Raw genomic sequence first — 27,920 nt, 5'->3', positions numbered from 1 at the left:
ACCTCTAAAATATTTGTATTCTAAATTGTCTAAATTGCTATACTCTGGTTCTCCCTCTCTCACGCACCCCCCCCCCCCACACACACACACAAAAGTGCATTTTAGGGACTTGGAATCAGGCCCAACCAGGATTTGTGCTTCTCAGAATTTCAGAATAGCCAGCTTAGTTTAATAGCTATTTTCATATAGAACATCAGCTCTGATAATCGGCAGAGAAAGGAAGGTAACCGCTGTATTGTGAGGTAAGTGCTCAGAACGTTCCGTGCCACGCAATGACCAACGCGCCAAGTGGACTCGCCAGACCAGTGCGTGGCCCACCGCAGCTCAAACGGTTTTTCCCCCCAGCAGCTTCTCAATTTCAGGCCTGGGGAGGAGGCCAGAAGCCGGGGCCCCGGGACCGACTGCTCAGGCCCTGCTGCCGGCAAACGGCGGGAGAAAACACACAAGGACAAGGGTGAGTTACGAGATCAGAGTCCAACACCCAGACGGGCTCGCAGGCCGCCAACCGACTCCACACCCCTTCCAGGGGCTGATGACGAACTCAGGGTGCGACGGACGCACACGCAGCCCGCGCTCGCACGACAGTACGTGCAGGGCAGCGCGAGGGAGTCCCGGTCCGACACCGGCGCGACTCGCGTCCCGCCTCCTCCGCGCCGCCACCCCCGCAGCTCCGGGTCCGCCTCGGTGCGAGGCCGCCGCCGCCGCAGCCAGGCTGCTGGCCCCGGCCCTGTCTCTTTAAGTGGTGGGGCCTGCGGGCCGCCCCTGCCGCTGCTGCCTAGGTGGCCCCGCGCGCCGCTTTTGAGGGGCGAGTCAAGATGGCGGCGGCTTTGGCTCTGTGAGGAAGACGGAAGAGGCGGTGGGTTGGGGAAGGCGACTTCTAAGAAGAGTTAGGGGTTGTCGGGTCGCCAGGGACGTTCAGAGTCTCCCGGGTAGCGTTAGCTCGTCGGCCTCGGATGCTTTAAGCGCGAGGAGCGGAGCGGAGGCTCCGGCTGCAGCGGCAGGGCCGGGTACAAGGGAGGAAAACATGGCGGCGGCGGCGGCCTGAGGAGGCGGCGGCGGCGGCGCGGGAAGCGGCTCTGCGGAGGTCATGGCGGCGGCGGGAGCAGGGCTGTGAACCGAGCTGCCCCTTGTTGGAACGGCGGCCCGGTCGGCTGGGCAGAGCTGCGCGTTCCCGTCGGGGCTGCTGGGCGGCCGCGCTCACCCGGCCTGGACAATAGCGCCGAGGAGCGGGCGGCGAGAGGCGGCGGCGGCGGCCCTGGGCTCGGACCCGGGAGCGGGCCATGCGAGCGGCGGCGCGGCTCCGGGGCGGCCAGCGGCGGCACTGAGGGCCCGGAGTTTCCCGTTGGCGGCCGCCCGCCTTTCCTGGACACCGTCCCCGGGCCACTCGGGCGGGGCGCCCGGCCGGCACGATGACCGACACCCGACGGCGGGTGAAGGTCTACACGCTCAACGAGGACCGGCAGTGGGACGACCGGGGCACTGGCCATGTGTCCTCGGGCTACGTGGAGCGGCTCAAGGGCATGTCCCTGCTCGTCCGGGCCGAGAGCGACGGTAAGCAGACCCCGCCGGCTCCTGGGGAAACAGTGGCACTCGGCCTGGGAATGCGGGGGTCTAGGCGGGAACGCCATGGGTCCCCAAGTCCCGTGGAGCTCGCTGGAGAGCCTTCGGGGTGTTTCCTTAACCGGGGACCCTGTGGTGGGGAGAGTTGGAGCAGAGCGGAGCACGCTGCGCTGTGCCGCCTTTTCATGGGGAAAGGTCGGGGACCTGGGATCCGGAGCCTGGCGTGGGTTTTGCACCAGTGTGACCTTGAGAAAGGCACGGAACGGATACGATCTGCCCTTAGTTCACCCATCTGTGAAACAGACACAAGACCTTGCTTGGAGCTCATAAAGTTCATAGCTGTTGCACACTTTGGGAGAAAGTTCTGGACGTTTTCCACTACCTCTTTCTGATCTTAGGGGTCGGCGATGCTGGCAGCTCCACTAGAGAGAAAACGCTGCTTTGCTTTGTGAGGATACGTTGGACTTGTCCGGTGTTGCTTGTCGTTTTCATAAGAAAGGAAGTTTGTTATTGTTGTTTTGAGACAGGATTTTTTTTTGTGTTGCTCTGGAACTAGCTCTGTAGACCAGGCTGGCCTCGAACTCACCTGCCTCTGCCTCCCGAGTGCTGGGATTAAAGTGCACCACTACGCCTGGCCAGGAAAGAAAGACTGTAATTCTACTGTGGGAACTTCTGGACCTTTGGAACCTTGTTTGTTTTTGTTTTTTGTTTTGTTTTGTCCCCCCCCCCCACAGGGTTTCTCCATGTAGTTTTGTTGCCTGTCCTGGATCTCGCTCTGTAGACCAGGGTGGCCTTGAACTCAACAAAGATCCGCCTGGCTCTGCCTCCCGAGTGCTGGGATTAAAGGTGTGCACCACCACTGCCCAGCCCTTTGGAACATTTTATTGCAAGATTTTCTGATTGATTAAGCGTGTGGTCCTCATTTGGTTCAACTTAACAGGTGGGGAGAAGTATTTTTAAAACTTGAATCTGCCCTCCTGCTTTCCCTTCAGGTCTATTGAAACAGTCTTCAGGGTCCAAAGACCAAGTTGTTCAAAGTTTCACGTTTTTTCGTTTTGTTTTCGACAGGGTTTCTGTGTAGCCCTGGCTGTCCTGGAACTGTCTCTGTAGACCAGACTGGCCTCAAATTCAGAGATCCTCCTGCCTCTGCCTCCCAAGTGCTGGGATTAAAGGTGTGTGCCACAACCACCCGGCTCTGTTTCTCATTTTAAATTATTAGTTTCTTCAGGGTTTGCCATTTTCCTTGGTTACATTCTGAATTTCACTTAATGAAAGAAAATATACATGTTGGGCAAAACTTTTCAAATTGTTTCTTTGGAGTATAATTATAGTAAGCTTGTTGCATTATTCTGAGGGACTGGTCAGTTTAGTATGTTTGTAGTTGTTTCATATCTGATTATTACAAATTTATTTCAAAGAAGGTTTTTATTCTTTGGACTATACCCAGAACTCATTACATGAAAAACAAGGACGTCCTGGTTGTAATTGAAGATTGTAGACACATTAATTTGAATTGGAAAATGGTAATTTGGAGTATAGTGCCCACAGGTTATCTTCATACAAATACCCCAAATAAGTTAACAGTGGTAAAAAGTTACCTCTACAGGCATTCTTAAAGTTTCTAACAGAGAGGCAGGCAGTTCTAGGTGACTTAGAGACCAGCCAGAGTCTACATAAAGTTCTAGGCCAGCCAGGGTTACATAGTGAGACTTGGTCTGAAAAAAAGTTTCTGATTACAGTATGTCTGTTTTTCAGAGCTGGGTCTTTATTTGGCATTAAAATAAGTTGACTGATGCCGGTTTGTGGTGGCACACGCCTTTAATCCCAGCACTCAGGGAGGCAGAGCCAGGCAGATCTCTGAGTTCAAGGCCAGCCTAGTATATAGATTGAGTTCCACGACAGGCTCCAAAGCTACACAGAGAAACCCTGTCTCGAAGGAAAAAAAAAAAAAAAAAACACGAAAGGAGGCGGGGTGGAATAGAAGTTGAATGTGTAGATGACTGTCACATAATAACCTCTACCTCTACATTTTTGTGTATGTGAAAACTTTCCTTATAGTAAATTGGAAACACGGGTTTTAAGGTTAAGTTAGCTGCTTGTTTTGAGGGTGGGATAACTGGAAAAGAATCCAGGGTCGCCTGGCCTTGGTGGCACACGCCTGTAATCCCAGCACTCGGGAGGCAGAGGCAGGTGGATCTCTGAGTTCAAGGCCAGCCTGGTCTACAGAGCTAGTCCAGGACAGGCTCCAAAGCTACAGAGAAACCCTGTCTCGACCTCCCCCCACCCCCCCCAAAAAAAAAGAATCCAGGGTCTTGAGCATGCTAGGCTACCACTGAACTACCTCCAGCATACACCCAGTTAGATTTTCAGTTTAACTCTGTGTAGGCTTTAGACCAGTTCTTTGAATTTCTTCACCCCAATGTGTGTGTTTTATTTGATTATACAAAGACCCTTTTGTTGGTTTTTGGGAAATAGTCTCCTGTAGTACCAGGCTGGAATCAAACATGGTATGTTGCCAAAACTCTGGTAGTCCTGGTCCTCCTGTCTCTACTTCCCCACATCCTGGGATTAAAGGTATACTACCTCATCCAACCTCTTTGTTTTGTTTTAGAGCCGTTCTCTGTAGCTGTTCTCTGTATCTCCTGCTTCAGATCCTCATGTTGGGATTACTGGCAATGAGCTACCACAGCAGCCAGTTTACAAAGACATTTTGAAAGGATCAGCATGAAGACTTAATGCCATACTGTCTTGGAGAATCTCTTTTCCTAACAAGGTTTTGTAAAAGTCTGGTGTTTCTATGCCCTTTTATATTTTTATCACTTAGGAAATAACCTCTAAGCCCCTTTCTTCTTTTGGAGTTTTGAAGTTCTAATTTATAGAACAGGTAAAATGATTTTTATTTTTGCCCAAGTGGGAAAAGAGCTAAACAAAATGATCTGCCCATGTAAGTTATGTTATGAGGAAACTAATTCCAAAGAAAGAATTTAAGCTGAGTGTGATACCTTCCTTATTCCACCATTCAGGAAGCAAGGCAAGAGGATCTCCAATTCAGGGCCTACACAGTAAAACTTCCTCACTAAACAACAAAGGAAAAGTGGACTTTTAAAAATTGTGGGATACTTGTGAAGAAATCTATAGTTTTATTACTAGAGCTTTTTTTCCCCTTACAGATAAATTCCAAATAAGATCAGTAGTAGTAGAAGTTTATTGAGTACCTCCAATGTGCCAGGGCCTCTTTAAGCAATTCACTTGTGTTTACAGACATAATTCTTAAAACTGTTCTCAAATGTGGGTACTATAATTAGCCATGTTTTATAGATAATTTAGAGTCTAAGATAATAATTATAGGTTGGTGCAAGTTCAGCCTAAGATGGTGGTCTGTATTTTAGTGAGAAATCTAGCCTACAGCTTAAAGCACTTATAGCTACTTATGATGAATGTGATCTCTTCTACTGTGGTCTATTTGTGTGCTGTTTTATTCTTGGCCTCGGGGATTATTTCAAAGAAATTTTAGTTTTACTCTACAGATAATTAATTTTGTTATAAGCAACATTTCATGTATCCTGGGCTGGACTTATATTTGCTATGTAGTGAGGATGACCTTCAGTTTCTGACCCTGCCTCCATTTCCTCATGTTGAAGTTACAGTTATGTTCAGCCTTTATGCTTTATGTGGTGCTGGAGATCAAACCCTGGGCTTTCATGAGTGCTAGATAAGCACCAATTGAGCCATGGCCTCAGCCCTAGATAGTTTGATTTCATTGATTGATTGAGGTAGGATCCTACCTACTATGTAGCCCTGACTGCTTAAAATTGTGTCTGCTACAAGTTTGGATCACCCATTATTGTGTGCTTCTTTCTCCATTCTGTTACATGTAATTGAGAATTCTTTTTTTTTTCATTGTAATGAACAATGAAGGTATTTTTTTTTTTAAGTTTTTTTTGTATTTTGTGTATGTGGGTGTTTTGCCTGCATATAAGTATGTGTATCACATGTATACCTGGTTCCTTTGAAGGTCAAAAGGATTCCCAGGACCTGGAGTTAGACTTTGAGCTACCATGTGGATTCTGAAAACAAGAGCAACTAGTGGTCTTAACCATTGAACCATCTCTCTCTCTAGCCCAGAATTTCTTTTGTTTGTTTTGTTTTCAGACGGGGTCTCTTGTAGCAGAGACTGGCCTTGAGTACCTGTCCCTCTGCCTTCATTTCCCAAGGGCAAGGACTGCAGACATAGTGTCTGCCACCATGCCTGGCAAGTGGGAAGTGTTTGTGATCTTCCATAAAGGGGCTCATTGTCCAGTAGAAAATTAAAGTTACAGATGGGTGTGATGCTCACATTTATAATCCTAACACTTCCTTGTAATCTGAGTGGGAGGCTGAAGCAGGAATATTCCTACTTTTAGAGTATCTTAAGCTTCATGAGAGACCCTTTCTCAAAAAGAAGAAAAGGAAACTTAAAAAGTTATTGTGGAGCCGGGCAGTGGTGGTTCACGCCTTTAATCCCAGCACTCAGGAGGCAGAGCCAGGTGAATCTTTGTGAGTTCAAGTCCAGACTGGTCTACAAAGTGAGATCCAGGACAGGCTCCAAAGCTACACAGAGAAACGTGCATGCATGTATGTATATGAATCATGTGTGTGCTTATGGATGCCACAAAAGGTCAGAGGAGGGCATCAGATCCTCTGGAACTGGAGTTACAAATGGATGCTGGGAATTGAACTCAGGTCCTCTGTGGAAAGCAGTAAGGGCCCTTAACTGCCAAGCCATCTCTCCAGCCCAAACATACCCTTTTCTTTAGTTACTAAAGATAAGTTACTTTTTTTTACCCCTCGCAGTTTTATGGTAGGTCTGTGTAAAGTTTTGTGTATCAGCAAAATTTTAGTGTTGTGCTTCATTTCCCTATTAACTTGCTGAAGAATAATGTCAACCTAGCCAGTTTTAGAATTGATAAAGTTGGGTTGGCATTTCTCCATACAAAGGATGACTTCCTTACACATGCCAGGCAAATAAATGTTCTACACTGAGCTACACTATACTTAACTTTAAAAGATGGCCTCGCTGGGCGGTGGTGGCACATACATAGCTTTAATCCTAGCACTTGGGAGGCAGAGCCAGGCGGATCTACAGAGCAAGATCCAGGACAGGCACCAAAACTACAGAGAGAAACCCTGTCTTGGAACCCCACCCCCACCCCCCAAAAAAAGATGGCCTCTTCTCATAAAATCATATCCATGTTCTTATCCTGGGTTGCTTGGACAGCATCAACAATATTGTTTTGAGTGGTCATGGTGGTGCACTTCTGTAATCACAGTATTTAGAGAGCTGAGGCAGGAGAATGGCTCACAGTTTGAGACTTCCCTGGTCTTTACTGAGAATTGTCTCAACCCCTTCCACCTCAGCCACCAAAAATGTTTTTCCCCTTCCTCCCTGAACTCAAGTGATTGATTCCTCTCCCTCAACCTTTACGTATCTGAACTACTTGGCTTCAAAAATAGGGTTCTTCGGTTCGGTTTCTACTTAAGGTTATTAGTATTACATTTGTAATGTGTGTGCTTGCACACGTGGGGGTCAGAAGGGTCTCCAGATATGTGGTTCCCTACTGAACTCAGGTCATTAGACTTGACAGCCAGCATAGCCATCTCACCAACCTACTTTAAGTTTTATGAAGTATTTTTACACTTAAAAGTAATTTTATCTCACCTTTAATCCCAGCACTCGGGAGGCAGGTGGATCTCTGTGAGTTCGAGGCCAGCTTAGTCTACAAAGTGAGTTCCAGGAAAGGCGCAAAACTACACAGAGAAAAACCCTGTCTTGAAAAGCATATATATCATCTGAGTTGCTTGTGTAAAAGTTAAAACAGATTGGATTCTGTTAATTGAGGCATGAAGGAAAGGAGCTATAGGGACATATTCAAGTTGCACTGCTCACTGACAGAATTCTGAGACTTAAATTCAGTGCTCAGCCTCATGGTTGTAGAACTCTATCTTGGTTGTATAGTCTGTCTCTACCTGCACTATAATTAGAAAAAAGACATTTGTGGTGGGAAAGGTTTCCCTTCTGTTTTTTGTTGTTTTCATTTTGGGCTGTTCTGGTAAGGGAAACAGAGGCATAGTATCTTGTGTGTTTTCATGGCTGTTCTCCTAAGTCAATATTAGTATAGAATCTTAATGTACAGTAAGGGTTTGGGCTATATATTTATTTAGTTATCCAGAGCTCAGTGTCAGTACTTGGAGTACACTTTGAAGAGAAGTACATTTTTAAATTTGAGTACAACAGCTTTGTAGAAGACTTAAGAGTGAGTGGTGGATTAATCAAAACTTTAATATCTGAAAGTGATAACTTATGCAAGTTTGAGGACCATCAGCCAATGGTGGGAATAGTTGAAGGGATCTGAGTGTTTTAGGGCTGATCTAAATACTTGAATTTTTTTTTTTTTTTTTTTTTTTTTTTTTTTTGGTTTTTTTCGAGACAGGGTTTCTCTGTGTAGCTTTGCGCCTTTCCTGGAGCTCACTTGGTAGCCCGGGCTGGCCTCGAACTCACAGAGATCCGCCTGGCTCTGCCTCCCGAGTGCTGGGATTAAAGGCGTGCGCCACCACCGCCCGGCTTTTTTTTTTTTTTTTTTTTTTTTATCACGGGGAGGAAGAGTGTGGTACTCATGGAGGCTAGACTAGGATGTTGGATAATCTGGAGCTAGAGTTACTAGCAATTGTGAGCTACCTGATGAAGGTGTTGGGAACCAAACTTGGATCATCTAAAGCAGTGGTTCTCAACCTTAATGCTGTGACCCTTTAATACAGTTCCTCATGTGTGGTGACTCCCAACCATAAAATTATTTTGTTGCTACTTCATAGCTGTAATTTTGCTACTGTTATGAATTGTAATGTAAATCTGATAAGCAGGATATGTGCATGTGGTCCCCAAAGAGGTCATGACCCAGAGGTTGAGAACTGCTGATCTGGAAGAATAGTAAACAATGGGCTGGAGAGATAGGTTAAGAGTGCTGGCGGCTCTTTGAGAGGACCTGGAGAAGATTTCTAGTACCCACATGGTGGCTAACAACCATTGTAACTCCAGTTTCAGTGGATCCAGTGCTCTCTCCTGACCTCTGGGCACCAGGTGTACAGTGGTGGTGCACAGTGGGGGCAAAACACCCATACATAGAAATTAAGAAAAAATTTTAAGACAGCAGGCACTCTTAACCACTGAGCCTTTCTTTTCTCTGGCCTCCATGATAAACTGTTTTAATGTTAATAGCTTAAGTTTTTATGTGTATGGATGTTTTGCCAGTGTGCTTTTCTGTGCTGACACATGCGAACAGTGTCCTGAGAGGCCAAAAGAAGGCATTGGATCCCCTTGTACTGGTGTTGGAATGATTGATAGCCACCGTGCTGGTATTCAACCTGAGTCCTCTGGAAGAGCAGCCAGTGCTCTTAACCCTCCTGGGTGTTTTAAAACCAGAGTCTTTGTTGTATAGCCCAGGCTGCCCTCAAGTCTACATCCTTCTTCCTCAGTTTCCATATGATAGGTTTGTAGGCATGAGCCATACCACCTAGCCATTAACTCATTTTTGATGATGCTTTTCTTCCTGCTTGTGAATACTGAAAGTGTGATGCTAGTGAAAACAGTATTCTGGAAAAACTGTGTGGTGTTGAGGCAGTGAAGTGAGGGAGGAGCTATCTTTTAGTGTTTGTTGTGAAACTAAGACCAAGACCAAACCCAGCATTCACATCCACCTGAATCTAATTTATTGGTTGATGCTGAAGGTTGTACAAGAACACTCAAGTTTTCAGCTCCAGTGCTGCCCTGTGCATGCATCTTAGACAGGTTCTCTTCTACTAACCTACAATATCCCTAGCCCAAGAACTCTCATGCTAAATCGATGTGAATCTCTGGTGAAGGGGTGTGAGTCCATATAAGTTTTCCAACTAAGAATATATACTAGAAGTGATGACAGTTTGCATGGAACGTTGACTAAGCAGTATCATGAACCTTGTGCTTGTAATATACAGCTGGATAACATTGTCAAAGCTCCACTTCCTGTTGCATGTGGTTGTCAGTTAAAAATCCAAGTTATTAAGTGCTGATTGTGTACTAGATATTGGAGATATTGGGGTTAGGCCATTCACATAAATTTTCAGTGAATACTCATAGCATTGTTTTTCTTAACCATAAGTTCTAATATTTTGATTCTTTGGATAGTTTTTCAATGAGTGTTTTTCCCCCTGTACTTAACAAGAAATGGTGGGGGGGGTTCTTTTCCTTTTTTCAGTACTGGCTCTTTGAGGTACTAGGAATTGAACTTGGGTCCTTGCACAACAAAGACAAGCACTATATTATTGAGCTACACAAGAGCCTTTTTTGTTTACCTCCCCCCAGCCCAACATTTTAGTTATGTGTATGTGCGTGGATCTGTGCAGGTGAATTCTGGTGCCAGAGGAATCAGATCCCCTGAAGCTGGAAGTACAGGTAGCTATATGCTGGAAATCTAACTCTACTCCTCTGTAGGAGCAGTGCATGTTCTTAACTACTGAGTCATCTCTCAGCCATTCTTTTGACTCTATATTTTGAAATGAGTTTCTCTCACTTGCTTATGGAGGCCTTGGATTTGCCCTCTTTCTGCCTTAGCTTCCAAGTAGCCTGTTGTCACCAGACTAGGCTTGAAAGATTTTCTTAAATTCTATTATCAAATCTCTGCTATAAAAATACTGAACCAAAAGTGGTTAAAACTATGAACTTGAGAGCCAAACAGTCTTAGATCTTACCCTTACTTATCCTTATGTAGGTTTTTCAGTATCTCTTGCCTGTTTTTCTTAGATTAAAAAAAAATGTTTTGTCATTGTTGGTTTTTTTTTTTTTTTTTTCATTTTATTTATTGTGTGTCTATGTGTGCTCACACAGGCTCAGGAAGAGATTGGGCAACCCATAGGAGTCAGTTCTTCCATTATGTAGGTCCTAGAGATCTTTTTTTGTTTGTTTGGGTTTTTTGTTTTGTTTTGGTTTGTTTTCCTGAGACAGGGTTTCTCTTTGAAACAGTCCTGGCTGTCCTGGAACTCACTCTGTAGACCAGGCTGGCCTTGAACTCAAAGATCCGCCTGGCTCTGCCTCCCAAGTGCTGGGATTAAAGGCGTGTGCCACCACCACCCAGCTCGGACCTAGAGATCTTAACTCAGATTGTCAGGCTTGGAACTTGCTGGACCTTAAGAGAAAAACAAAACAGTACAAAACTTTTAAATTGTGTGTACCCATTAGTTTCGAGTTCTCTGAGACTTTCTATGATACCTTCCTGAATAATACTAGTTAGTGACTCACCTTTATTCCCAACCCATCTAAGTGGGGCATGACAACAAATCACAAGAAGACCCTTCCTATTTTATAGGAGCAACCATGTTGACCTGGTGCTTATCCATTATTGGTATATTAGTATATTTTGGTTATCTGTGTCAGGTTATACAAAACTCTCTAATGGGTGATGTTGTTTTGTATGCTGTGAATATGTGTTCCTCTGATTGGTTGGTAAATAAAGCTGTTTGGCCAATAGTGAGACAGAATAGGGTTAGGTGGGATATTCTAACTAGAGAGGGGGAAGGAGAAAGGCAGAGCAGAGGAGACGCTGCCAGCTGCTGCCAAGAGAAGCAAGATGTACAGATACAGGTAAGCCACAAGCCATATGGCAAAGTATAGATTTATAGAAATGGGTTAATTTAAGATGTAAGATCTAGCTAGTGAGAAGCCTGTGCCAGTAGGCTGTACAGTTTGTAATTAATATAAGCCTCTGTGTGTTCATTTAGATCTGAGTGGCTGTGGGGCAGCGGGAGCCAGGCGGGACCAGAAAAACTTTGAGCTACAACTCTCAAAAACTCACTATTCTCTTTTGGTGGCATTTCTTGAGATTTTACTTAGAATACCATTGTTCTTGCTTTGAGTATCCCATACAATTTATTTGGGTTTCATCCATTAATATTTACCATATTGGAAACTAAACTGAGACTTGGATATTTATTCACTTAAAAATAATGTTTGGCTGGGTAGTGATGGTGCACGTCTTTAATTCCAGCATCCAGAAGGCAGAGACAGGTGGATCTCTGTGAGTTCAAGGCCATCCTGGTCTACAGAGTGAGTTCCAGGACAGGCTCCAAAGCCACAGAGAAACCCTGTCTCAACAAAAAAGTTTGATATTACGCATTAACAAAATAATGGTTAGATTGTTTTCTTTTTTGAGATAGGGTCTCTGTATTACGTAGCTCTGCCTGTCCTGGAACTCACTATGTAGACCTGAGATCCACTTGCCTCTGCCTCCCAAATACTGTGATTAAAGACATGTGCTACCATGCCTGGCCCTAGATTTTTTTTGTTTTTGTTTTTGTTTTTTAATGAGTTGGAGTGGGGAAGGATTATCCTAAATGTTTACTGCAGTTATTAAGTTACTTTCTCCAGAAGCATGTGTTGCTTTTAATGAAGCCTTCTCTACCTCTTCATTAATGTTACTGAAGTGTCTTGCTAAGGAAAGGATCATTATAATGATTTTATTATCATTATTTTAGATGTATGGATGTTTTGCCAGTATGGAATTAAGTGTACCATGTGCGTGCCTGTTGCCTGTGGAAGCCAGAAGAGGGTGTCAGATCCCCTGGAACTGGAGTTATAGATGGTTGTTAGCTACCACTCAAGTGACAACTGTCTTAAACACTGGGCCATCTCTCCAGTCTCAGAATCATACTTACTTTTCTCCTGTTGAAGTAGCAAATGCCTCCCTCTCACCTAAAATTGAACTCTTCGTCAGCCTCTACACCCATACATTATGATAGAATTACTGTTTAGGGTCTGTAGCTAACTGACATTAACACTGCATAATTGGAGCTTGCTCTTTTTTTTTTCCTTTTGAGACAGGGTTTCCCTGTGTAGCTCTAGCTGTCCTGAAATTCTGTAGGTCTACCTGCCACTGTCTCCTGAGTGCTGGGATTCAGTAGGCTGGACAAGTGTTCATAACTTGACCCTGTAAAAACCATTAAATGGCAGATCCATCCAATTAGATAGACTGGCATAAATAAACTGTAAATATAGGGCTTTATTTTGTTTAACCCCAACACTGAAGAACTGTTTCCCAAGTTTAACCTATGTACTATCTGGGGAATAAGGCATTGGAGATCAGAGCTGGACTTCTTTTCTGTGTGTCTTTCACATCATGCATCTTGATCCCATTCATTTTCCCATCACTTTGCATCTGCCCTCCACCCCTGCAACCCTCCCCCCAATAAAACAAAATTTAAGAGGAAAAAAAAGGAAAATACTAAAAAGCTCATGGAAGCTCAGTGTGACACATTGAGTCATGCAGTAAACCCCTTTGTCCATATATCTTTACTTGCACGTGTTAATTGCAAAGAGTCTAGTTTGAGTCCTCTAGTTGCTACTACACTAATGATGCTGGGCCCTCACTGGAACTCTTCTTGGATAATATTCTGTTGTTGCCCTATGTTGTGGAGATCCTGCAGCTTTGGGTCTTCGGGTCAGGCCCCTTCACATACTCCAGCAGATCATAGATGGGGTGGACCAAGTCATAACCCTGGTTCTGGGCCTGGGCAGCTGCAGGGTTGGTCAGCCTGCCAGTTCTCCCCTGTCCTTCCCACCAGGGTGAGCTCTCTAGCACTGGTCCCCTACCCCCACCCCTTGTAGCAGTGAGTGAGTGAGTGAGGGGCAGGGCCAGTTCTCCTGCATTCACACCCTCAGAGTTGGCTCTCCCACACCTACACATCAGGGCCCTCTCTTCCACCCATGCCACCATATGTCAGATGAGTAATGGGGACAGCCTTCTTCCCCCCACCCCCTAACATTGGGGCTGGGTCACCCACACCTTCAACAACAGGGCCCAGAGCTGGACTTCTAAAGTGGTGTCTTAGATAAGGCCAAGGTATATGGGAGAAATAGATTTCAGGGAAGGTGCTTCCCCTAACATCTCAGATACCACGAACATTCTAAATCAGTGGTTCTCAGCCTTCTTAGGGCTGCAGCCCTTTAATACGGTTCCTCATGTTGTGACCACCAACCATAAAATTATTTTTGTTGCTACTTCGTAATTGTAATTTTGCTACTGTTATGAATTGTATGAATCACAATGTAAATATTTTTGGAGATAGAGGTTTGCCAAAGAGGTTGTGACGCACAGATTGAGAACCACTGGTCTAAATATTCTTATTTTATCCAGGCTTTTGGGGAATGAGAGTGAAATGCTTCATCTTTGAATGGGCAGTTTTCTCCCCTTTCTGTTGTTCTGTTCTGTGACATTACTGAGAAAATCGGAAAGAAAATGCAAAAGGACCTGGTATCTGAAAAATAATTGTTAGTAGGGATTATTAGATGGCTAGCAGTGTCTTACCATGCTGTTTTGCATTTGTTCATTTTAACAGCTGCCAAGTCAGGTGTATGTGTCTTTATTTTTCCTCCCCTTCAGTGCTGGGTATCACAGCCAGGTACTTGCACATGCTAAGCTAACAACATTTATCACTGAGCAGCGCCTCCTGACCTTTCTTTTTATGTTTATTACTAGTCTTCAATATAGAACATTTAGTAATAGCTAGAAACAGTTTTTCAAACACTCAAGTGCCAATATTTTTGAGACAGGATCTCTTTGTTCATCAGCCTGGGCCTTGTGCTGGCTAGCAAGCAAACACCAAAGATTCGTGTCTCCACTCTTCCAGTTATGGGATTACGGAAGTGTGCTACTATGCCAGAGTTTTTACATGGGTGTTTGGAATTGAATTCAGTTTTTCATGGTTGTGTGCAACTACTTTATTGACTAAGCCATCTTTCCTACTTGAGTTGGGAAATTTTCAGAAAAAAAATGTAATTAAATCAGAATATCTTCAGCAGAATATTTGCTTATAGATTTTTCTGTAAGCAAAGCATGATGGCATACACCTGAAATTCCAGCATTTGGGAGGCTGAGGCAGAAGAATCAGGACTTTGTGGAGGCTTGCATAATACATGATTTCAAAGCCAAACAGAGCACCATAATGAGGCCTTAACTCAAGAAACCAACCAACCAAAAATCTACAGAGTTGGCTACCACCAGTGATTCGTTTTACTAAAACAGTGCCAATCAAAGTCCATACACCTTTTTTTTTTTTTTAAACAAGTGTTTACTATGTAGCCTAGGCTGGCCATACTTTCACAGTAATCCTTCTGCCTTGGCCTCCCGAGTGCTTGAATTATGGGGTGTGCATCACCAGATCCCAACTACTGATGTTTTATAGTTGATTGAAATATTCTGTATTCTTCAAGACATTATCGTGTTTGTTAAAGTGTATGAATTAGTTTTCCTTTTAAGACTTGGAACATCCCATTTGGGTGATAAACACCAACTTGACAAACTTCTTTAATGCCTGATTGATGACAGTTGATGATATGAACACAGAGATATTAGCTTATCCAGGAAATCCCTTAGGTCTTGAGTGAAAGTACAGGTCCTGCCACAACTTCTTTTGGTGAAGTTTGCTTAGCAGTCACACCATGTGATTTATTTAGAATCCCATTGTCCAGTGGAAAGGCACTCATCTTTTACAGAAAGAACAGATTTCAGTAGCTTTGTTTTTCCATTAACATTCATCTGTGATCTCAGAATTGTCAGTGATAATTGTGGCATACATATGTCTTTTTTCTCTGTAGGAAAATCTCATGTCCTAACAACATTTATCTAAAGTTTGGCAGTTCCTCTCTATAAATCCAATAACCTTCCACTTTTGGGGGTGTAATTTTTAAAAATTATTTTACAAATATATGATTACATACTATGTGCTTGTAGTGCCCTTGGAGGCCAGAAGAGGTTGTCAGATCCCCTGGAAGTGGTTGTGAACAGCCATGTAGGTGATGGGAATTGAACTTGGGTCCTTAACTGCTCTCTAGCATCCATCCGCTTTAGCTTTTTTTTTTTTTTTTTTTTTTTTCCCTTTACCTCAAGACAGAGTTTCTCTGTGTAACAGTCCTAGCTGGCCTCAAACTTCCAGACTGGCCTAGAACTCACAGAGATCTGCCTGCCTCTGCCTCCTGAGTGCTGGGATTAAAAGCATGCAACACCATGCCCGGGCCACTATAACATTTTAAAGCAGCTTCTACATGTTTAATAACTCAGTAAATATGTAATAAAACCATAGGGTACCCCAATTTTGTAGCCATTACCACAATCTAATTTTAGAGCATTTTTCTTAGGTCATCTCTTTGCCTTTCGATGTCGTGCATCTTTTAAAGTAAAACTTCTGTGGTACTGAGGGTTGAACCTAGAGCCTTACCTGCTAGGCATGCATTGCCAATAAACTGTATCTTTGGCCCTAAAATAAACTTTATTTTAAAAAGATACCCAGGTTGTTGTGCTTTTGGTTGTTTGGGGATTGTAATTCTCATGTGATTTCCCCCCCCCCCCAAAGTTGAATTTTTTTTTTTTTAAGATTTATTTTTCATGGGTATGTGGGGATGGTGTGTGCACAGGAGAGCAGCTACTGGCAGAGGCCTAGAACTGGAGTTGCAGGTGGCTGTGAGCTGCTTGAGGTGGGTGCTGGGATTTGAACTCAGGTCTTTTGGAAGGGCAACACAAACTCTGCTGAGCCATCTCTAGCTCCCCTATATTTTCCCATAAAAATATTTTAAATGTAATTACATATATGCCCTCATTAATCTTTAAAAAATAAATTCAACCTTTAAGTACATGGCCTGAACATTATTTTAGTAGAAAATAATAGAATGCAATTTTTTTCTGGTAAACAAATTGGGAAAATGCTAAATAAGATAGTTGAGTTGGGGCAGTCTGTTTGTTTTCCCAGTACTGGAGTTGAACTCAGCCCTGTACATGCTGAGAATACACAGTACCACCAAGCCCTGTCCTTTTCCTCTGAACGATTTTCAAAAGTTCGAAACATTCTGTTACTTTGCTTGCATTCTGTTCATTTTTCAATAGTTTTTCTATGATTTTTTATGATTAATTTTGAAAAAATTGGAGGAAAGGAAGGTGATTAAAACATTTTCCCCCTAAATTGAGATTTATCTGAACCTCAGTAAGCCAGAAGTAGGGAGAGATACAAAGGAGAGAAGACTAAAGAAATAGGATTTGGTGGGTATGAGTCGAGTCGTCTTACAGAGAATGACCTTAAACTTTGCAAGGACAAGAAGTTTTAAATGGAGCCGTCACAAGTTGGTGAATGCTAGTGTATGACTGGTCTCATTTGGCACTCCTGAGCAAATAGTGAATGGTTGTGAAATGTACTTACACTTACTAAGTACATTTAATGTAAGGACAAAGTGAATTTGGAAAGAGTAAGCATTGGCTCTTTGTCAGTTGTCTAGCTACTATTTGGAGTGTGTGAAGCAACTGTAAAGTGTAACATGAAAAGGGAGGAAAGTACTGTATGAGAGAAGGAAGGACAGCTGCAGAGAAAGTTTTTTTTTTCTCGTAATCCAAAACTTGTTTTTAGTTATTCTGTCTCCAGATAAACTAGAACTGGTTGAGAGAGGATAGGTAGAATTTCATTCTTTTTTTTTTTTTTTTTTTATGCATTGGTGTTTTGCTTGCATGTATGTGTGAGGGTGCCAGGTTCCCTGTAACTGGGATTGCCTTGAGTGCTGGGAATTGAACCTGGGTCCTCTGGAAGAGCAGCCAGTGCTCTTACTTAACCGCTGAGCCATCTCTCCAGCCCCCAATTTTTTTTCCAGAAGAGGGCATCAGATCCCATTATAGGTGGTTGTGAGTCACTATGTGGTTGCTGGGAATTGAACTCAGGACCTCTGGAAGTGCTCTAAGAGCCAGTGCTCTTAACCATTGAGCCATCTCTCCAGCCCCCAGGTTTCATTCTTAAAATGTATAGAGGACAGAGGAAGTAGAAATAGTGGATGAGCATAATGATGCATGCTTATAGTCTGAGCTATTCAAGAGACTAAGGTAGGAGAATTATAATTTTGATGTCTGTGTTACATAGTAAGAACACTGTCTTAAAAGAAAAACAGAAAGGACAGGAAAATAGAAGAAAATTGAGGCTTCTGATGGTGACATGTAAATCAATCTCTGTTTCATGTGCTTTAAGTTTTGCCTGTGTAGTTACTTATTCTTGATGTGAACTCATTCCATCACGAAAAAAACATTCTTTGTACATGACATTGATCATATTGTATTGAGAGCCTTATTTGCTTATTTTAAAAGTATTCTGTAAAATACACAGCATATGGAACATTATTAATCCCAGGTTATCTGAGGATTTCAGAAATGTCTATTAACCTGCTTGAGATCAGTACATGTTATTTTTATTAAAATACCATCATATTATGTAAATATGTACATTTGTTACTTATCAAATGGTTTGCTTGTTATCCATTATATGCATGTACCACATTAACATGGTTCCATAAATATTTGCAGTTAATGTAAAGTTATAATATCTGGCTTCACACTGCTGTTTTTGCTGCCTTGTGCTCTCTAATAAATTGTTAGGTTGGGAGTTTTTTTGAGGGGGGGTGGGTTCAGACAAGGGTACTCTGTGTAGCCCTGGCTGTCCTAGAAACTCATTCTATAGACCGGGTTGCCTCCTACCATCACCTCCTGAGTGCTGGGATTAAAGGTGTGTACTACCACACCCAGCCAAATTGTTAGATTTTTTTTACTGCTTCTCAGTCTTCACTCTTCATATTGTCCTGTCTGTCTTGTACAAACAAACAAACCAGAAGTATATTTGACTGGGAGGTACAGTTCTGTCTATACTTGTGCAGCATGTTTGAGACTTGGACCCCACCAAAAATAAAACACCCAAAACAGTAAGCATGTTTCTTAAGCTATAAGTTATTATATTTACAAGTTTTTTTGTTCATTGTTTTGTTTGTGTATGTGAAATAGCTGTATGTGCCAAAGTGGGCATGTGGAAGTCAGCGGATAGCCTTTGGGATTGGTTCTCTTCCACAGTGGGTTCCCGTACCAAAGGCAAGTCATCAGGCTCTTGGGGAGAGAACAAATTTACCTGCTGAGCCATCATCTGGCTAGCCCTAAGTTACATTTCTTAAAAACTTGTTCCTTAACTGAAGGTATACATCCAGCTGACTGAGAAAATAAGCATATGTATATAAAGGAAATTAATTTTTCTGTTTTGCAGTAACAGGTTTTTTTTTCCTGTTTTATAGGTTCTCTTCTTCTAGAGTCCAAAATAAATCCTAACACTGCATACCAGAAGCAACAGGTAAAAAAAAAAAAAAGTGAAGCTGTTGTGTATTATGCATTATCTATTTAGTTTGGTGATTAAATAAGTTTACCATTGGATTCCTTACAATAAGAAAATCCGAACAGATTATAACATTTTGCCAGTCTGATTGCTAAAAAAATATTTTATTACATTGTGTTTGTGTGTGACCTGTGGAGGTCAGAGAACAATTTGAGGGAGTTGATTTCTCTCCATGATGTGGATTCTGGGCCTCAGACTTGGGTTGTCAAGCTTGATGGCAGCCATCTTTATATCCTGAGCCATTTTGCATGCCCAGTCTAATTTCTAAAACACGATTTCTGCCAGTCTGTCTGTATATGGATAAAAGGTGTTTTTTGTTTTGTTTATGTGTATGAGGATTTTACCTATATGTATGTCTGTGCTCCACATGCATGACTTGGTGCCCTTAGAATTTGGGTATCAGTCAGAAGAGTGTATCAGTTCCCCTGAACTTGGAGTTAGGAGTAGTTGTGAGCTGCCATGTGTGTGCTGGGAACTGAACTCTGGTCTTCTGCAAAAGCAGCAAGTATTCTCAACCACTGAGCCATCTCTCTAGCTTTGGTTTACTTTTTTTATGCTAATGAAAGAACTCCATGCCTCTCGCAGGCTGACAAGCATGTACTCACTCAACTATACCGTCAGCCACGTGTGTGTGTGTGTGTGTGTGTGTGTGTGTGTGTGTGTGTGTGTGTGTGTTTGCATTTGCATGTTGCATGTGTACAGGTACCTGTAGAGCCAGAAGATAGTGTTGGATCTCTTGGAGTTACGGGTGTTTGTGAGATGCCTTACAGCACTGCTGGGAGCTAAACTGGATTCCTCGGGAGTCAGTTTGCTTTTTTTGCCTTGGGCCCTAGGGGCATTGTCAGGCTTGCAAATTAAGTGCTTTTACCCACTTACCCTATCTCCTCAGTTCTCAGCCACAATTTTAAATAAAAAATTTAAAAAAGCTATCTTAAGTTGAGTTCATATTCCAGATATTCTAGCAAAACATGGCTCTCTAAAGTTAAAGTAGAAGTTTCTTTGTTTTTACCTGAAGGAAGAAGTGACCATTGCTGTCATAATCAAGTACTAACACAGCCAAATGGTTGAAGTTCCTATTGTGCTTCTGCAGATAGAATGTTAGAATGTCCTCTAAAACAGCATTTTATAGATGGGAGTCTGATTTCTTATATAGCCTCAGTGTAGGGTCTTAGAGTGCTGATCTGAATCTGTAATCTTCCTTCTAGCATGTAAATAAAAATACCTAAACGTAGCCGGGCGGTGGTGGCGCACGCCTTTAATCCCAGCACTCGGGAGGCAGAGCCAGGCGGATCGCTGTGAGTTCGAGGCCAGCCTGGGCTACCAAGTGAGCTCCAGGAAAGGCGCAAAACTACACAGAGAAACCCTGTCTCGAAAAACCAAAAAAAAAAAAAAAAAAAAAAAAAAAAAACCAAAAAAAAAAAAAATACCTAAACGTAAATTCTTCATATAGTATATACTGTTATTATCAAGTATTTTGCATACACAAATAAAATGTGCTCCACAAAGCCATTGAAATAAAGAAATTGCTTTATTGCCCTAAAGGTACAAGCATGAAAAAATTAATTAAAATAAAATAAAATATAATTAAAATAAAACCAGACAGACGTTAGTATTGGTAGGGCTGGGTGTGGTAGCACATGCCTATGATTCCAGCATTTTGGGGGGTTGGGGAGATAAGAGGATCAGAAGCCTTAGCTATAAAGTTTAGGGCCTTGACAAAGAAAAACAAAACAGACAAACATAACTACTGTGGGGCATAGAATAAATATGCTGGTGGTACATACCTGTAACACAGTACTCAGGAGGCTGAGGCAGGCAAGCCTGGGTAGGTAAGATCCTGTTTCAAACATAAACACCATGAATTTTTACATTGAAAAGTATTGGAAAGGGCAGGTAGGTGCTTTAGAGAGTTCAAAGGTAGCAACCACTGAAGGAAATACACCCATTAGCCCCAATCCCACCTTTAGATGGGAAACTTGCAGAAATGTACCTGAGCAGGAGGATCTGGGGACTGTGGGCTTAGTGAGACTTGCAAATGTCTACCTCTAGCAGGTTAGGGCAACTGCATGCAGGAGGCAGAAATTAGCAAGCTCAAGTACTCATTTGAATCCCGTCCTTCCGGATCTAAGCCTTGAGGGCTTCTAGGGTTTAAGGGATCTCCATGGATCTCTGGGAAGAACTCAGCCTCTGGGTAGAGGCTGGCCAAGAATATAGGACTTCTGAGTCCAGGCTTTAGCTAATAGGAGCCAGGCACTCTCCTTGGTGCTGCATGAGAGACACAGGAGAGGCTGGGCTCATGAAGAAGACTTCCCAGGGGCTAGGTAGAAGGAGCCTACTACTCAAGCCTTTCTATATGGAAATGTATCTGGTAGACTCTTGCTCCAAGGGCAAGACAGGTCCAAGATCTTCAGCTTAGCTCTAGAAACTGGTCAGTGCTCCTTGCTGGTGCTCTGACAGAATTGCCACTTAGTATCCTTAAGAACCCACATTGAATGCTCCTCCTTTACGTGGAGCCTAGCAGCTAGAGCCACTCATGCTAGCTTGAGGCTCAAGGAAGGCAGTCATCCTACCTCAGCCCCCTAAGTGTTAGATTAGAGGCATGGCTCATTCATGCCTGATTTAGCCAATAATTTCAGAGTCTAAATAAGCCACAGGTAAAGAACAGCTGTTGCCAGCTGAGGGGAGGCATGGATTTTGTTTGTTAATCCATTATTTAAACTTCTTTGTAGACATTTTAATGAGATTATAAAATACAGTGGTGGCTGGAAAGAAGGCTCAGCAGTTAAGATCAGTGGCTGCACTTACTTCCAAAGGACCCAGCATCTATATGGCAACTCATAACCATCTGTAACTCCAGCTCCAGGGGATTCAGTGCCCTTTTCTGACCTCCATAGGTGTTGCACACATGTGCACAGACATACATGCAGAGAAAAAATACACATAAACCTTTTTTTTTTAAACGTAATGTGTGAAGATGGTCTTGGTACAATGGCTTGTATTTTCTTTTTAGAATATAGGTATTATGTATGCATTTTACATTGTTTTTCATATATTGACCAAACTTCTATTTTTAAAATATTGTTTCACTTGTATAGATTTGGCCAGAATGAAGTGTAACAAAGTACTGATAATTACTCACACCTTTAATCCCAGGATGTGAAAAATAGTGTTCTTAATTCCTGTTGCCTTGTTGCTCTGTTCATTTGCTATATACCTTAATGATTTTGTGATAACAAATGTAGTCATTCAGACTTTTTTTTTTAACCCAAAGGACACTCTGATTGTATGGTCTGAAGCAGAAAATTATGACTTGGCCCTTAGCTTTCAAGAAAAAGCTGGATGCGATGAAATTTGGGAGAAAATCTGTCAGGTAATTTTAAGAATTGAGAAATGACACACTCTTTAATAATTTTTCACTCAGCATACAAAAATAATGGGTTTCATAATAATATTTAAATACTAATAACATTGTTATGCATTGTTCATACCCCCATTACTGTCCCTTGTCTCTTTTCTCCTGGTCCCCATTTTCTTCAAGTAGTCCTGCTTTTGTCATGTTTGAAGTCTAGAGTCTGTCTGTGAAAGAAAACATGTAGTTTATCTTCTTTTCCATTACCTAACTTTTGTTTCCCCCTTAAGATCTCCTTCTTCCAGGATACACTTATCCAAACTATAGCAGCTCCTGTGCTGAGGATAAACTGGGGCAAAAGGGAGTTACCCAGTTGAGAGACTTGGGGCACTGAGAGACAAGCTAAGCTCAGTGGATCCTGGGGGCAGGGACAGCACAGTCTGCAGATGATCTGACATGGTGCAGAAGGCAAGGAGGGAGCTAAAGGTGACTCATGACTCAGGTTTTGACCTAAGCAAAAAGGAAGGATGGAGTTGTCACCTGAGCTGCAAACAGTTATAAGAAGAGCAGTCTGGCTTGGCATGATGGTGCACGCCTCTAACCCCAGCACTCTGGGAGGTAGAGGCAGGCACATACATCTCTAAGTCAGAAACAGCCAAGGCTATACAGAGAAACTCTGTCTTTTTTTAGCGGGTGTGTGTGTGAACGCTGGAAGATCAGAGAAGCAGAACAAGCCACAGCCACCTCACCTTGCTCTCAGCTGATCCTGTTTCCCTTAGACTGGATGCCTCTCAGCTGAACTGTGCTGCTCAAAAACCTAAAAGCTTAACCAGCCCAGTTCCTGGTTTTCACACCTTATATACCTTTCTGCTTTCTGACATCACTTTCTGGGATTAAAGGCGTGAGTCACCATGCCTGGCTGTTTCCAGTGTGGCTTTAAAGTCAGGAAAAACAACGCCCACATTCCCAAGAGGTGGGATGGGAGGTTTTTTGGTTGTTTAATGAGTTATGGATATTGTCATTGTTTATGATGGTTGGATACAAGTTGTTAATTGTTAATGGTCAGGAAAAAAGCTGAACAAGGAGATTAGATTCAGAGTTTTTGTTTGAAAGAAAAGAATATAGATATGAGGTACATCATTGAATCTACTCTGAGAAAAAGATAAAGAAATAATAGGATAAATGGGTAGATCATTGAATCTACTCTAAAATAAAAAGAAAAGGGAAGATAGAAAAATGACAAAAGGTAGATTATTGACTCTATTATGAAAAGAGAGAATATGGATATGATAAGATTTAAAAGGTCAATTATTGAATCTACTTTCAAAAAGGAACTACTTGTTTTACATAGGATAAGTAATTTTTGTCTGAATTTATCAAATATTACTGGACTGGGCATTGTTAATATATATAATGAAGTTTTTTTTTTTGTCTGAATCTGTCAAATGTTAATGGACTAGACATTTTTAGAAAAGAAACTCACTAAAGAGGTGTAAGTGTATAAATTTGAAAGACATTATAAAATAGTTATGTTAGTAATACAAATTAGGATAGAAAGTGAATCAGGTACATTTTGGTCTTGCAACAATAGGATAGATAATGGAATTATTTTCTCTGAATTTGTCAAATGAAACTCTGTCTTGAAAAAACAAACAAACAAAAACCTTCACCCCATAAAGACCCTATTCTACTTTCATGGTCTGCTTAAATCTAAATTCTCTGCATAAGAAGAAGCATACTTCTCTGTCTGGCCTTGTTCTATTTTTTTTTTCCTGCAAATGACATTTCATTCTTTACAACTGAGTAAAACTCCATTGTGTATATATACCATATTTGCTTTGTCCATCCACTTGTTGATGGTGTGCTTCTGGGCTGGTTCCTTATCTTGGCTGTTTTAAATAATGTAAACATGGACATGCAAGTATCTGGAGTATATTGGCTTAAATTCCTTCAAATGTTTATTCAGGAGTGTTAAAACTCCCATCATGTGGTAGTTCTAATTTTAATTGTATTTATTTTTTTAAAGAACCTCTGTACTTCCTAAAAAAAAGCAAAACAGAAAAAGAACCTCTATACTAATTTCCATAGTGACTGTATTAGTTTATGTCCCCACCAGCAATGTTTTCTGTACATCTTTGCCATCATGTGCTGTCATTTGTTTTCTTCATGATGGGCACTCTGATTGAGACAAGATAAAATCTTGTAATTTTGGTTTATATTTTCTTGGTTAAGGGGGTTTAACGTTTTTATTCGTTTATTTAACTCACAAATAAAATTGTGCATGCGTGAGTTGGCTGTTTGAAACCTGGAGCTTATGCAGGGACACTTGGCTCAGGCTGGGAGGAACGGACTGGACCTGCCTGGACTGAGTCTGCCAGGTTGATCGCAGTCCTCGGGGGGAGGATTTGCCCTGGAGGAGGTGGGAATGGGGGGTAGCCTGGGGATAAGGGGAGGGGGTGGGAGGGGGGAGAATAGGGGAACCCGTGGCTGATATGTAGAACTGAATGGTATTGTAAAATAAAATAAATAAAATTAAAAAAAAGTTGTGCATAGTTATGGTATACAGTGTAGTGTGTGCACTATGTCATGGCTAAATTAAACCAATTAACCTGTATTTCTCACCATTTTTGTGGGGAGAATCCCCTTACAACTTTTAAAACACATTGTTATCAACTACAGTCATCATTTCCTTACTAGACCTCAAGACATCGAGGAGTCCATTCCTCTTGTCCACCTGCAGCTTTGTATCTTCAAACCAACAACATTCCCCCATTCCTAAACAACTCACACCTAGCTCCTGATAGCCTTAATTCTACTCCGTGTCCAAGCCTCATCTTTTCTGGGTTCTCCATATAGAGGAGATCCTGTGGTATCTGTCTTCCTATACTTGGCTTGTTTTATTTAGCTTGACTTTCTCTGGGTTCACCCATGTTATTGTAAATGGCATAGTTTCCTTCTTTTAACACTCAGTTGTAGAGCATGTTTAACTTTATTTTTTTTCCATTTATTGGCTATGTTCTTTTGTGAACTGTCTGTCTTGTTCAGTTAATTTGTACATTTATTGGTTTTTTTTTGAGGAGTGAAAACTAGACTTCTGTTTTTCACCCTGTACAAAGTTCAGTTCCAGTTGGATCAAAGACCTTAAGACCTGAAACTGCCAGAGGTAAAATGTGTTAGAGATACAGCGTAAACAAGGTCATTCTGAGACTTCCAATTTAAAAATGTTTGAACAGCAAAGGAAGCAGTCAGAATGGAGAGACAGTCTGTAGAGTAGGAAGGGTTTTAGTCAACTGCCTATCTTATGAGGATGAGGAGTTAATGTTGAGCATTTGGGTTTTTTAATGCTTTCAACTAATGCCTAAAATTTTAAATAAAATTCAGATAGATTTCTTAAATTCTCTGCTGTCAGTGAAAAGCTCAAACTAAAGGATTTTATAAAGCCAGAAATGGTGCAGTCTTCTGTAATTCCAGCACTTAAGACATGAGGTAAGAGGATCACAAGTTCAAGGCCAATGTAGACCTATCTCAAAAAAAGTTTTGTTTTGTTTTTAATTTAAAAAAAAAAAAAAAAAAGCTGGGCAGTGGAAAGAAAAGGACTTACTTTGGAGTGGCTTCTCTCTGTTGAGTTTTTGTTTTCTGTCCAGCAGTTGTTTTCATAGCATGGCTATTGCCTGTCGAGTTCTTTCATAGAAAAAGGTGAGGTCTGTGTGTTGATATATGTATAAAAGCATCCACTAACAACCCCCTGGGTATCTTGTCCTTTGTTTTTCTGGTTGAATGCTCTCACCCTGAGATATAGTCTTCTATTGGGCTAATATTTAAAGTAAGTCTCTGCTCAGTTTGTATCTATCCTGCTTGGCTCTCCTTTAATATTGTCTCATCTTTACTGTCCCTCTCATTAGTCTGTTTAAAACAGGGTGCCATGTAGCCCAGGCTGGACCTGAGCTTGCCTATGTAGCTGAGGGTGTTTTCAGATTAATGATCCAAAAAGTGGATACCTTCCTCTACCTCCTGAGTGTTGCAAAGACAGTTGTAAACTAACTACCATATCTGATTTTTACTATGTGTTAGAGATTGAACTCAGGATCTCATGTATGCTAAGCAAGTACTCTTCCATCTGAGTTACATTCTGAGCCTATTCCCAAGTCTTCATTATGTTGTTGTGTTTTTAAGACTGTATCTGTGGTATATGTGAATATGCTAGTGTCTGGCCAAGAGGGTATTGGATCCCTTTGGAACTTGAGTTACAGGCATTTGTGAGCTCTCAAACCTGGTTGCTTGGATCTGAACCAGGGCCCTTACGATAGAGCAGCAAGCACAGGTAACTGCTGAACCATCTCTCCAGCTTATTGCTTTTTTGTCTTGGTTTTTGTTTGTTTGTTATTGAGACTGATAATAACCCAGCTAAACTTTGAACTTGCTAAGCAGGTACTTCTGACCTTAATCCTGGGTGCTGGGATTAGAAGCATGTACCACCATATCCAGCTTCCCTAGTCTTTGATGCCATGTGTTTTTTACCTATGTTCATTTGTGACACAGATAATGCATGTCTGCTTTCTCTAATAAGAACTTACCTAGGTGTTCATTTTTCTTAGTTTTCCTATCCAGCTTCATATCATTTCTTGCTGGACATGGTGGCTCACACCTGTAATCCTAGCACTTGGTGGCCTAGGCAAGACAATTGATAGGAATTCTAGAGCTCTTAAGTCTTTCACCTTTTTTGATATAAAAACAGCTAAATATGTTCCCATTTTTAAGTATCCTTCTTGCTAGCAGTTACTAGATCTGAACTCAAGATATATTTTTATCTTTAATTTGATTTATGATCTGAAAGCTTTAAGAAAACTTGTATAATGAACAACACAGAACCAACTTAAGACTATTCTTGATAGAAATTGATTATGTGTAGCATTCTTTCAGTAGTGCAGCCCACTGGCTTAAAGTCAAGATCATGTCACCTTATAGTATATTTCAAGACCACCAGCCTTGCAAAATCTGTCAGTTTCAGTTTCAGTCTGTGTGTCTGTCCTATCCTCATGCCACTACCACTACCACCAGGTTCTGTGTCCTGCAACACAGGCTTGTGGTGTCTTCAGCAGTAGGGTCTTAACGTCTAGTTTTCTTGTTTGTTTGGTTTTGGTTTTTTGAGACAAGAGTTTCTCTGTGTAACAGCTCTGGCTGCCCTGGATCTCCTATAGACCAGGCTGGCCTCGAATTCACAGAGATCCTTCTGCTTCTGCCTTTTGAGTGCTGGAATTAAAGGTGTGCACCAACACCATCCAGCTTTAGTTTTTAAGTCAGTTTGTTTTGTTTTTTAAACTCAGCAGTGACATAAAATTTTGGTTTATTAAAAGCAGAAGGGCAACCAAAAAAAATAAAATAAAATAACAGAGGCAGGCAGATCTCTGAGTTCGAGGCCAGCCTGGGCTACCAAGTGAGTCCCAGGAAAGGCGCAAAGCTACACAGAGAAACCCTGTCTCAAAAAACCAAAAAAAAAAAAAAAAAAAAAAGCAGAAGGGCTTCTGGAGAATTATGAAGGCTGCAAATTTGTATGTATGGAAAAGAAAATGTTTTCATTGCTTGCTTTTTTAACTTTCAGCAGATACTCTTGTGGACAGTTCTCCACATAAATTAAAGATTTCACTTCTTGTATATGTAGCTTTGTTATATAGGTACACTTTATCCTGATTAACTTTTCTTTCTTTTCTTTTCTTTTTTTTTTTTTTTTTTTTCCTTCTCGTTTTTTCGAGACAGGGTTTCTCTGTGTAGC

The 27,920-nt window shown here is 41.8% G+C and overlaps 1 protein-coding gene across 6 annotated transcripts in view; it reads left to right on the top strand.

The window, feature by feature from the left end:
- Positions 1-262: 262 nt before the first annotated feature.
- Positions 263-27,920, top strand: part of Ppp4r3a (protein phosphatase 4 regulatory subunit 3A) — a 51,095-nt gene continuing 23,437 nt past the window's right edge. For 2 of the 6 annotated variants that reach the window (XM_076551249.1, XM_042261052.2), the window contains exons 1-3: positions 263-454; positions 18,704-18,759; positions 22,073-22,171. Coding sequence is in view for 2 of the 6 variants with exons in the window: in XM_006991799.3 (XP_006991861.1) it covers positions 1,410-1,551; positions 18,704-18,759; positions 22,073-22,171 (297 nt within the window). In the remaining 4 variants the exon portion in view is untranslated. Of the gene's footprint in view, positions 455-1,252; positions 1,552-4,171; positions 4,334-18,703; positions 18,760-22,072; positions 22,172-27,920 lie in introns of those variants that run through there. The other 4 variants (XM_076551250.1, XM_076551248.1, XM_006991799.3 and 1 more) reach the window with 4 other exon arrangements.

The sequence above is a fragment of the Peromyscus maniculatus genome, chromosome 14 (genome assembly GCF_049852395.1).
Source record: "Peromyscus maniculatus bairdii isolate BWxNUB_F1_BW_parent chromosome 14, HU_Pman_BW_mat_3.1, whole genome shotgun sequence".
Classification (NCBI taxonomy): Eukaryota; Metazoa; Chordata; class Mammalia; order Rodentia; family Cricetidae; genus Peromyscus; species Peromyscus maniculatus.
This window is presented reverse-complemented; position numbering and strand designations above follow the sequence as displayed.